Source organism: Squalius cephalus, assembly GCF_949319135.1.
Source record: "Squalius cephalus genome assembly, chromosome: 13".
NCBI lineage: Eukaryota > Metazoa > Chordata > Actinopteri > Cypriniformes > Leuciscidae > Squalius > Squalius cephalus.
Genome location: NC_137134.1, coordinates 9,766,061 through 9,778,919, shown reverse-complemented (window position 1 = coordinate 9,778,919; position 12,859 = coordinate 9,766,061). Strand labels below are relative to the sequence as shown.

Below are 12,859 nucleotides of genomic sequence, written 5' to 3'. Positions count from 1 at the left end.
GTATGAAATGGATTTGTATTTCACAAGTAATACTTAAAAACAAAAATTGTGTTCTGTAATCAGTGTGGTGAATACAGTGAATACATATTCTATAAATTATCTTAACTAGACATTAAAAAAGCACAATCAAGCTGTCTGAGAGATTTTTGAAGAAAAAATCCTATGTGCATTTTTATTACAGATATTTTGTGCAAATTTCCCAGGAAGTGACCATTTTGTTCTCTTGAACACATGGGATGGAAACGCTGCTTTATTCGCAAATATTGTATGCGCTATCCCAATTTTGCACATAGGTTAAATTTGCAACTTTGAATGGAAACATAGTGCCATGGCTCCAAAGTGATTATTCACATGGTGTTTTAAAATAACCTGTATTTTGAACTGAGTGACTATGAGCAAATAAATCAACCTAAAAGTCTCAAGTGGGAACAATTTTAACAAACATGATTCAAGCAAGCACATTCAAGACTAATATACTAATATACTACTACTAAAAATAATAATAAAGTAATAAAAAATAACCAAATGGTTTTATTTCATGTTGGTACATTCTTGGACAACACCACAGTATAGTTGCATGAGTGGCCAAACATAAAAGTCTTCCACAATATCAGCACATAAGCAGCAAGGGCAACATGAATACTTAGTACAAACAGTATAAAACATACATGCTTTTTATTTTTTTCATATATTTTTTTAAATATATATTGATATCTTTTGCACAATTTTCTCCATAAGTTCTGGGGCAGTTAAAAATTCCAAGACAAATTAAAGCCATATTCTGCCTTGAGTGAGTGAATGTCTGAGAAATTCATGAGATAGTACTTAAGGAAAAAAGAGAGAAATCAATAAAGGCTTTAAAATTATCTGTAAACAGGCCAGTGTGAGAAAACTGTGGTGAGATTTTCATTTACTTCAACATCAAACATATCAAGCATGCATTGACAACTGCTACGTGAACACTTTCTTTAAAAAAGAATTCTGAAACACCATCGGTCACCAGGGTTTAGTTACTGTAAAACCAATGCAACATCTCTCAAAGTCACTAACAACACAGTCGATGGTCTACGAACCCTTACAAACATGGTGGGAATGTAGAAAAATGTGAGGCATACGGTCACATTTATCACGTTAAAGGGGGAAATCGAATGGTGTCCCCCAAAATAAAGACCGTAAAACAGAAAATATTCCAGGAATGAGATCTCATAGAGAAGAATATGGCTTTAATACAATGTGCATCCAGAAAGGCAAGGAAAATGAAAGAAAAAAACTGAAAAGTAAAAATCCCGACAGCAAAGGAAAACGGAAATGCTGAAAGAACCACACAAATTTGCACGGAAAATCCCAAAAAACTTGCAGTTTGGAAGTACATGTAAAGATGAGGAGGACCTCTTGGCCCAGCATTCCAAAGCCATGTCGATTCATGAGCGCCCTGAATAAAGTCTGTGATGGATTATCAGAACAAACGCCTTGTCGAAGGTCCATCACGTCAAGTGCAACCTCAATTGTTGACTGACAGGAGGTCAGTCGTGTTGTGCCGCTGTTACACCTCCATCAGAAGAAAAAAAACCCAACAAAAATGTATTTCTTCCGGTTGTACAATCCGTTGATTCCTGCTACTGTGTTTTTTTGCAGATGTCAATTTATTTTTGTGATTTTTTTTTTAGGGGGGGGGGGGGGGGGGGGGGGGGGTTGCCTTTTTATTTTTCTTAAAGGTGTCGAAAATCAACTGAGATCCTCTGTCGTTGGTTTAGCTGAGGGCCCAGTCACTGTCCTGGCCCTCGGACAAAAGAAGGATGGAAATAGAGGTACACCGAAAGCCTTTTTCCCGCTTTACTTTTGTGTCAAAGAGCCGAGAGAAACCAGGAACTGCCATCGATCACCTTCCTCCTGTGATGGAGGCCCTCAGATCACAAGGTCATTGTAGCTCACGTATTTCTTCTTAGCGGCCGGACCTGAGAGGAGAGAAAGATGAAAGATTGCTTTTCATTTGATATTTCATCCTTTTTTTCCTCACTAAAAATGAGAGGAATTCATTGATTCTTGTCAGGAGGCCTGACGGACACATTTTTAGGCTAGAAACTGACTCTTAAAGACAAAGCAGTTGCTAGGTTGTTCTGTGTTTGCTTGACAGTTTTTAGTGGGTTCTTGGATGTTCTGGGTGGTTGCTAGGGTTTGCTGGGTAGCTGTTGGGTTTTGATAGATTGCTTGTTGGTTGCTAGGGTGCACTGAGTAATTGCTAGGGGCTTTTGAAAGGTTGCTAGTTGGCTGCTAGGATATTCCGAGTGGGGTGCTTGGATGTTTGCTAAAGTGTTTTAAGAGGATACTAGGAGGTTGCTACTGTGTTCTGAGTGGTTTTTAGAGTGTTCTTGGTAGTGGTGGGGAGTTTAGATAGGTTGCTATGTGGTTGCTACTGTCTTCTGATTGATTGTTAGATTGTTCTGTGTAGTTGTATGGTGTTTTGAGAGGTTGCTAAGTGGTTGCTACTGTGTTCTTGGTTGTTAGGGTGTTCTGGGAAGTTGTGGAGTGTTTTATAGGTTGCTAGGTGATTGCTACTGTGTTCTGATTGGTTGTCAGGGTGTTCTGAGAAGTTGTGGAGTGTTTTGAGAGGTTGTTAGGTGGTTGCTACTGTGTTCTGAGTTGTAGTTAGGGTGTTCTGTGTAGTTGAATGGTGTTTTTAGAGGTTGCTATGTGGTTGCTACTGTGTTCTGATTGATTGTTAGGGTTTTCTGGGTAGATGTATGGTGTTTTGAGAGGTTGCTAGGTGGTTGCTACTGTGTTCTGACTGGTTGTTAAGGTGTTTTGTGTAGTTGTATGGTGATTTTAGAGGTTGCCAGGTGGTTGCTACTGTGTTCTGAATGATTGTTAGGGTGTTCTGGGTAGTGGTGGGGTGTTTTGAGACGTTGCTAGGTGGTTGCTACTGTGTTCTGATAGATTGTTAGGGTGTTTTAGGTAATGGTGGGGGGTTTGGGGAGGTTGCAAGGTGGTTGCTACTTTGTTCTGAGTGGTTGTTAAGGTGTTTTGTGTAGTTGTATGGTGATTTGAGAGGTTGCTAGGAGGTTGCTACTGTGTTCTGAATGATTGTTAGGGTGTTCTGGGTAGTGGTGGGGTGTTTTGAGAGGTTGCTATGTGGTTGCTACTGTGTTCTGATTCATTGTTATGGTTTTCTGGGTAGTTGTATGGTGTTTTGGGAGGTTGCAAGGTGGTTGCTACTGTGTTCTGAGTGGTTGTTAAGGTGTTTTGTGTAGTTGTATGGTGATTTTAGAGGTTGCAAGGTGGTTGCTACTGTGTTCTGAGTGGTTGCTAAGGTGTTTTGTGTAGTTGTATGGTGATTTGAGAGGTTGCTAGCTGGTTGCTACTGTGTTCTGAATGATTGTTAGGTTGTTCTGGGTAGTGCTGGGGTGTTTTGAGACATTGCTTGGTGGTTGCTAGGGTGTTTTGATAGATTGTTAGGGTGTTCTAGTGGCGGGGGGTTTTGGGAGGTTGCAAGGTGGTTGCTAGTGTGTTCTGAGTGGTTGTTAAGGTGTTTTGTGTAGTTGTATGGTGATTGGAGAGGTTGCTAGGTGGTTGCTAGTGTGTTCTGAGTGGTTGTTAAGGTGTTTTGTGTAGTTGTATGGTGATTGGAGAGGTTGCTAGGTGGTTGCTATTGTGTTCTGAGTGGTTGTTAAGGTGTTTTGTGTAGTTGTATGGTGATTTGAGAGGTTTCTAGGTGGTTGCTACTGTGTTCTGAGTGGTTGTTAGGGTGTTCTGAGTAGTTGTAGGATGTTCTGAGTGGTTGCTAGGCAGTTGCAATGGTATTTCTGAGTGGTTGCTAAGATAATGAGTAGTTGCTTGGGTTTTCTAGGGTGTGGTTGTTTGGGTGGTTGGGCGGTTGGTGGTTTTTAGGGCATTCTGAGAGGTTTACTAAGGGTGCTGGGAATCTTCTAGGGTGTTGCTACTTAATACTTTAATAGTTACAGTAAGGGGATCTGATGAATTTCTAACCCACAGTATGAACTCACAAAAATGTAAATAACTGTGTTCATTATATGATGAAAGAGCAACTTAAAATTAAAAAGCAGATGAATATCGCATAAGTCTTATGTAAGAAGCCCTCAAATGTCTTTAGTCATAACAGCGTGACCTTCACAAGCTGCCGCTGATGTGTTTGCAGAGACTCTGTGTAACGAAATGACTCCAGTCTTAAATTACAGCGCTTATCCCCGGATGCTTGTTGTGCTCTTTTGCATGTAAATGAACTTCTAAATATTTAAAAGTAAAGGTTACCAAGTAGAGAGATCATTGTGGCCTTTAAGTGTCAGTAGCCCCTTTAGTATTTGAGTTAAATGTCACTCTGAGTGCCATCTATTCAGAAATGTGGGCTTGATGAATGTGGATTGAGGAAAGTGCCCTTAATATGCAAAAACATGTATAAATATATTATGCTCAGGTAAGGGTGACCTAATTTACACACACACACACACACACACACACACACACACACACACACACACAATACCAAATAAATACACTTATTGTTTGGACTATTGCCTCCTTCACTAGAGAGTGATGGACAATATAGGGAGATAGCCAGAATATGTGGGACCAAGTTGACTGAATTTCCCTGTAAAATAAACTAAAGGTGATGTGAAAGACCTTGTTTGCACCACCAGCTGTGATGCCTCCAGACTACATCTCTCCTGACCGACTGCAGTACACCATTATAGCACAGCACACCGAAAACATCTTAATAGCTCTTGTCTCACATCTGCAGTCTTCCTCATGGGATGGGAAGAGTGTTGGAAACATGTGTCTGACAACAGAACGTCAGATATGGATGGAAACCAGGGCATGACGAATGGGGATGGTTTTTGGATTTCTCTTCTCATTTGCATAGTACTTGTTTATTATTATTTGTACTGCGCATGCCCACACTGGATTGCATAATATAATGCAACAATTTTTTAGGAATCTTATCAACAATATAACAAAATTACGTAACAATGTTTTTTTTTTTTTTTTTTTTTTTCTTGAATGATTGAGTGACAATAATGCCACGTAATGTGACAATTGCATAAAAAAATGTTTTACAAATGATAATGTGGCTGTTACTTATGAAAATTGTTCCAAATAATTTTACAAATGACAGTATTACAATTAAGGGGCTGTTTACAGGACACCGTTTTCAACTAAAAACGTAAAACTTTTTATGTGGTCTTTTGAACCACATTTTATGTGGGTTTTTTTTGGCCGTTCGTTTACTCGACAACAGCGTTTTGGGTGCCTGAAAACGGTCTCCGTGTAAACAACAAAAACACAAATCTTGGAAGACTATGACGTCATGCACATGCGTATTACGTGTTCAGTCTATAGTGTTTCATCGCCATCTAATGGCCTGACAGCAGAATACAGCGTTTTTAGTCATTTTCGTGGATCCGTGTGAATAGGAAACGTTTTGACAATGGTGTCGTCTGTAGGCGGAAAACTCGAAGGAAAAACTTCTCCGTTTTAAGCATATTGTTGTCATGTAAACGTACCCTAAGTCACATAATGCAAATATTCCGTACAAATGGTAGTACGAATAATAGTGTTATAATTATGTCGCATAATGCGACAACTGAGCAACAGTGATTTTATAAATGATAGCACAATAATTAGGTTGCATAATGTAATACTTATGTAAGAATGGTTTTAAACAATTCACATAATGCAGAAATTACGCACAAATGTTTATACAAACGATAGCGTTATAATTACGTTGCATAATGCAACATCTGGATAACAGCGACTTTACAAATGTTAATCTGATAATTACATTGCATAATGTAAGAATTATGTAAGAGCGATTTTAAACACGATAACTTCACATAATGCTGAAAATACGCACAAATTGTATGAACGATAGTGTTACAATTACGTTGCATAATGTGACAACTGTGTAACAGTGACTTTACAAATGATAGCATGACAATTACGTTGTAAAATGTAATAACTGTGCAAGAATGGCTTTAAACACAATTCAAGCACAGCAGAAATTACGTACAATGGTTGTACAAACAATAGCGTCACAAATCCGTCACTTAATGCGACAATTTGGTAACAGTGGTTTCACGAACTATAGCATGACAATTATACTGTATAATGCAATAATTATGCAGGAATAAAACAAAAGAAATGTGTACAAATAGTTGTACGAACAATAGTGTTACAATTACGTCCCATAATGCAACAACTGCGTGAGAGCAGCTCTTACAAATGAGTGTTACAATTCCGTTACATAATGCAATATTTATGTATGAATGGTTTAAAATGTGAAAATTATGTACAATTGGTTTTACGAACAATTACAATTACGTCCCATAATGTGACAACTGCGTGAGAGTGGCTTTACAAACTGTAGCATGACAATTACAGTGCAGATTTAAACATGATAATGTCACAATTATGTCACATAATGCAACAATTAGGTAAAAACTATGGTTAAATGCTAACAAAACAGTTAAGTTGAAAAATGCAACAACTACCGTACATGTACGAAAGATACCATGAAAAGTCTGTTGCATGATGCAATGATTGTGAAAGAGTGTTTTACAAACATAATGAACAATTTTCAAAGAAATTCTTTCTACCAACGAGGCTTATTGAAATGAACAAATTCTGGCCACTTTATCGCTACAAATTACTGTGAACATCACTGAAAAAGAGGGCTCACTGTATCTATAAGAACAGAATTTAGGTGTCTGAGCTCTTTGCACAGGGTTATCTTTACAACGGAAGAAAAATTTGATAGTGTTCATTTATATTATTTTATTAGGATGAGATTATAATACGGGCCATTAACATCGGTAATACTGCACACTCTCTCTCTTTATGCAAGGGTATGGATCATTAAGATATTGAATGTTCTGTTGAAAGCTCACAAACGGTTGTGTTTTGTTTTTGCGTCAATGTGAAAATTAATAAATAAAATATGAATCATCACTGTTGTCAGAGCAAATCTATACATCGCTTTTGATGCAAACTGTTTACAGTTGCATAAAATCCAGCCGTTTCATTTGCCGTCAAAACTTGCAGTGAAGTCCAGCGCCAGTTCAGTCTCAGTGATGAAACTCGCATATCAACTAGACTCGAATTTGCATGTGCCACCAAAATCGTTGGGAATGAGGGCGATGATTACGGCATTCCGCTCTTGGCATTGCCATCTCGGCTCAATAGTTTAAGGGTCTATTCCCCTGGGTGTCAGATATCTCAGGGTTCAGAACATTCACATACATACATATCCATAAAAATCATTTAGAGAGTCAGAGTGTGTTATATAGCAGAAGAGGGAGAGAGAACAGTGAGTGCACAGGGAAGGCCGACACAGATGGTTCACGGCTCTTTTGGGACCTGCGATAGAGTCTGCCATGCCATCACGGTGGCGTCAGGGGAATTGAGCTGTGGGACTTGCGTTTGAAGCTCGGGATCTTCCACGTGTCATCTGATTACCTCTGACAGTTGAGTTCACCGTTTCATAACCATGTTCAGCTTTTGCTTAGACACTCTTCTTGGAAACATTAAATATGTAAAATGCTTGCTGAATGTAGATGAGAAAAACTCATCTGGTTTTGCAAATAATGTCTCCATTCAAAATCTGTTTTTCCTAGATGGCAATGAGACAGCTAAGGTTGAATGTCTGTGAGAACTCTATTAAGTCTCCAGAGCTATGAATGAACTACATCTGATAAATATTTTTTTCCCCTATTGTGACATAAATCTGACTGCAAGGGATTATCAAAAAAGAAAAAAATGTGAGGCGGGGACTTGACTTTATGCATCGGTTGAGGATTATTAAGATGTAGGCGCGGCTCTCAAAAGTGGAGGCAGATGAATGTGAGCTTGCACTTTTTTTTCTTGTTCGAGAAGCCGTTTCACTTAGATATAAGTCACCATAGGGAAGAAAAGTTTATCGCAACTTTCATTTCATGCTGAGTTTAAGGTCCTTGCACCCTTTAGTAGTGTTGTAGTCCTCGAGACCAGTAACTTGGTCTTGGTCTGGTCTTGCCTTGCCTTGGTCTCAACACACACTGGTCTTGTCTTGTCTTGGTCTCAACACACACTAGTCTTGGTCTTGTCATGGTCTCAACCCCTCAACGTCTTGGTCTTGTCTTGGTCTCAACACACACTGGTCTTGGTCTCAACCCCTCAATGTCTTGGTCTTGTCTTGGTCTCAACACACACTGGTCTTGGTCTCAACCCCTCAATGTCTTGGTCTTGTCTTGGTCTCAACACATACTGGTCTTTGTCTCAACCCCTCAACGTCTTGGTCTTGTCTTGGTCTCAACACACACTGGTCTTGGTCTCAACCCCTCAATGTCTTGGTCTTGTCTTGGTCTCAACACATACTGGTTTTGGTCTCAACCCCTCAACGTCTTGGTCTTGTCTTGGTCTCAACACACACTGGTCTTGGTCTCAACCCCTCAATGTCTTGGTCTTGTCTTGGTCTCAACACACACTGGTCTTGGTCTCAACCCCTCAATGTCTTGGTCTTGTCTTGGTCTCAACACATACTGGTCTTGGTCTCAACCCCTCAATGTCTTGGTCTTGTCTTGGCCTCAACACACACTGGTCTTGGTCTCAACCCCTCAATGTCTTGGTCTTGTCTTGGCCTCAACACACACTGGTCTTGGTCTCAACCCCTCAATGTCTTGGTCTTGTCTTGGTCTCAACACACACTGGTCTTGGTCTTGTCTTGCTCTCAACACACACTGGTCTTGTTTTGTCTTGGTCTCAACCCCCCAATGTCTTGTCCTTGTCTTGGTCTCAACACACACTGGTCTTGGTCTTGTCTTGCTCTCAACATGCACTGGTCTTGTCTTGTCTTGTCTTGGTCTCAACCCCCCAATGTCTTGTCCTTGTCTTGGTCTCAACACACACTGGTCTTGGTCTTGTCTTTGTTTCAACCCCTCAAAGTCTTTGTCTTGTTTTGGTCTCAACACACACTGGACTTGGTCTTGTCTTGGTCTCATCCCTTCAAGTCTTGGTCTTGTCTTGGTCTTAACACACTGGTCTTGACTTGGTCACGGCTTAGGTGGTCTTCACTACCCTTCAAATTGTGTAGGGCATATTGACACTGAATTTTGAATTAAATTAAATGTTGATGTCTAACGGAACATGGTACAATAAAGATGATTTTCATTCTCTAGTTCTACTGAGAGACACCATGGGATTGTCATCACAAGTTGTGAAACTTGTGATTAATGGCCACTAAAGACTGATTATTATTTCCATCTCGTCCTTTTGCCCAGCGTTCAAAAAGCGAGCAAGGTCATAACCAAAGGTAGAAGATTAATTTGGTCTTACCTGATAAATTATGAGAATTAGCCTGTTGGGAAAAAAACAGTACTTGGTGAGCTGTTTCTGATTGGTCCAATAGAAACAAAGCAGAGGTTCTGATTGGTCCAAACAGTCATGAAATTTAAAATGGCAGTTTAATTTCAAGCTAGGTTAGAAGGTGGGTGTGTTTTAGCATAGATATAAGTGCTAAGGTGATGGGGAGATTTCTTACTTTGGATATGCCATTTCTCACAACTAAGAATGGCATATCTAATAATGCAAGGAAAGCATTGCCACTGTCAGAAAAAAAACCTTGACGGCGTAATTTTTGAAATTGCCATACTATTTTTTTTCTCTTTATGTGCTGTAGCTATTTGAGAATCCCAAAAGCAGCTGAAAGATTGCAAAGACCTGCAATTCCAGTCGAAGCCGAATAAACAACACAAAAAGTACTTTTCATCTTTTGGAATTTCATTTCTTTTTCAAAGAACCATGGCTTTCCTTTGACAGTGATGACATGCTAATCCTCTGGGCTCAAACAAGTCCTGCGCTATTACTCTCTCTCTGCGGTGTACGGACCACCATCTTGTGTTCATTAGAGGAAATGTGGTCATTCTCAGCAGACGACTTCATTCCATTATATCTGACATGAGCTCATGCTGCAACATCAACAGGCCAAAGCAACATCATTTCAGCTCATGGTGACATTCTACAATGAATCTTGCAAGCACTGCACCCTGGGACATGAGCTCTCCATTACACCCCATGGCTAAAGGGAAAGCAACTTTAAGGGTCAAGCTTGGGGATAATGGTTACACATTTACAAGTGGTTTTAATAAAAGATAACTACTAATTTGTTAGATCTTTACATAAGGACCACACCTGCACAGCAAATCTATAAATGATAGGAATAAATTAACTCTTGTAAAATAACATAATACATTCATTAAAGGGTTAGTTCACCCTGTTGAGCCTCTATGTACTGTATGTTCGCTGATCAATGTTTATATGTGAATAAAAGCCTAAATTAAATCTGTCCATCATATAAAGCAATCAAGTCTCTTCAGAAAATGTGGACTGAACCGCTCAATTCATATAGATTAGTTTTACAATCTCTTTATGCACTTTTTGAAGCGTCAAAGTGGTAGTTGCATAGCTGTAAATGGAGGGACAGAAATCTCTCAGATTTAATTTAAAACATCTTAATCTGTGTTTCAAAGATGAATGAAAGGCTCACGGGTTTGGAATGGCATGAGGGATAGTAATCGATGAAATAATTTTCATTTTTAGGTGAACTAACCCTATAATAACTAGCTTTTATTATTAATAACATTTACAAACATTATTACATTATGACGCTTAACAGATCATTTGTTAATATGCGTTATTCTTATATATTTGCTTTTTTAATTATCCTCCGAATCTGTAAACGAGTAGTTTACAGTTTTAGAGTAAACTTTTAGAGTTTAGAGTTTTGCTGATGGCTTATTAATTGAAGTTATTATAAATGAGTAGTATTTTTGTTTTATATATACAGTATATATATATATATATATATATATATATATATATATATATATATATATATATATATAAACTGTCAATTTAACATTAATATATAATAAATTACATTAAAAAAAAGTTGAATTAAATTGGTCATCACTTCAGCCAATTTGAACAGTGCCATGATAAGTGCAAAAAGCCAGAAAACATGCATAATAATGTGAAAAATCACATTATTTCGTTTTGATAACTTACATCTGCTCATGCGATCCAAAATCCCAAATAACAAACTAAAACTAAATTATTTGTATGATTTTAATGCTAAATTACATCAGTCTTTCAGAGTTCACCAGATTTAGTATAAAGACATTAGAATTCATCATGAGCAAATGTACATTATCAACTTCCCCAATGTCCGGCGGATAAAACGTTTTGTTACTTACTGTTGGGATCCACATTTTCACACAGTTCAGTTTTGGCCTCGCCGTTTGGTCGGTCGCTGGGTTTGTGCGATAGACGCGAGGACATGGTGGCCGCCGTCACCACGGCCTTGAAGCTCCGCTTCCGCTTCTGTACGTTGAGCTCCGGGTGGAAGATGATGACGTAGACCTTGGGCATGTAGAGCATTCCCAGAGCAACGGACGCGCTCAGATTCATGGAGATGGTCAGCGTGGTGGTCTGGATGTAGAGCTTTGGAAAGAAAAAAAACATGGAAGAATTTAGTTTTATATTGGCATATAAGGGAATTCTCCAAAGAGGCATAACAAATGAAAAACAGCTTCATAAAGATCTTCAAAAAGAGCTATAAAAGTATAATGTTGGTAGTTCATGAATTATGTAGTCCATTAGGTATTTCTGCAAACTTCGGTATGGGATTCAAGATGGAATGAAGAATAAAGTAAAATCAGAGGTCAGTACGAAACACACTCAATGTTGATGTCCTGGTGGGAGAATTCAAAGCGAAATGGATGATAATAGTCCTTAAAAACTCGAGTAGCTGTCATTGCCTGAGAGCACAGGCTCTTGGACGGATATACTTTTCTTGAATGAAAAAAAGGAGCTTGTCAAAGTATTATAATGAAGGCTTTCATGCCGGGACCATATCACATTAGTACTACGGCAAAGATTCATTTCATGTGGCAGTTAACGGCACTCTGGCAAGTATGTAATTACCGATATCCTCAGTGTGTTTAATCTTTAATGTTGTGCGAGTTCAAAGCCTGTTAGGAAGGTCACGGGTGTGTTTCAATTAAGGCAACATGACCCAGTCATGAATGAATTGTGAAAATCATTAAAATTTCTTTTTTTTTTTTTTTTGCAAATTGTCACAGAAATTTGTTCTGCTCGTCTTTTGTGAATGAGGCCCAGCATTTCGACTGCATTTCTACCACAAACATGTCGATCGGCCAATGAAGCAACTCAAGTTGTGAAACCTAATTGGCAGAAGGTCAGATCCATTTTATAGCTTATTCAGATCAAAAACCATCTCCTTTGACATGAGGAAGTGCCCTTCTGAGGTGTTTCTACTGAGGGTACTTTTGGTCTGTGGACGCCATAGCTCTAAATATGTATTTAGCAGAATTCTGTGATGGAAGTGATAATGGAAGAATGGCATTTAATGGTAATGGCAATTTTAATATATATATTTAAAATAAATGACTGTTTTCTTGCTTAATTCTAGCATTTTTGTAATCTAACAACTAATTTGACAAAATTACAGCTAGACTGGAAATTACATACATTAACTTTCAAAAAAACTTTATGCAAAACTGTTCATTAAATGATTGGATAAACAAAAACAAACCAACTATAAACTAAAAAAAAAATAGTGAGTGAGTGTGAAATGAGTGAAAAATGAGTGAAATGAGTGAGTGAGTTAGTGAGTGAGTGAGTGGGTGTGAATCAGCGAGTGAGTGAGTGAGTGAGTTTGTAAAATGAGTGAAATGAGTGAAATGAGTGAGTGAGTGAAATCAAATGAGTGAGTGAGTGAGTGAGTGAGTGAGTGAGTGAGTGAGTGAGTGAGTGAGTGAGTGATTGAGTAAGTGTGAATCAGTGAGTGAGT

The 12,859-nt window shown here is 38.6% G+C and overlaps 1 protein-coding gene across 2 annotated transcripts in view; it reads right to left on the bottom strand.

Moving 5' to 3' along the window:
• Nucleotides 1-512: 512 nt before the first annotated feature.
• Nucleotides 513-12,859, bottom strand: part of grm7 (glutamate metabotropic receptor 7) — a 217,327-nt gene continuing 204,980 nt past the window's right edge. The window contains exons 9-11 of one of the 2 annotated variants that reach the window (XM_079889896.1): nucleotides 11,241-11,487; nucleotides 9,322-9,343; nucleotides 519-1,955 (exon numbers count right to left, since the gene is read on the bottom strand). In XM_079889896.1, the coding sequence (XP_079746022.1) occupies nucleotides 9,339-9,343; nucleotides 11,241-11,487 (252 nt within the window). In that variant the 3' untranslated portion in view covers nucleotides 519-1,955; nucleotides 9,322-9,338. Of the gene's footprint in view, nucleotides 1,956-9,321; nucleotides 9,344-11,240; nucleotides 11,488-12,859 lie in introns of both variants that reach the window. The other variant, XM_079889895.1, reaches the window with a different exon arrangement.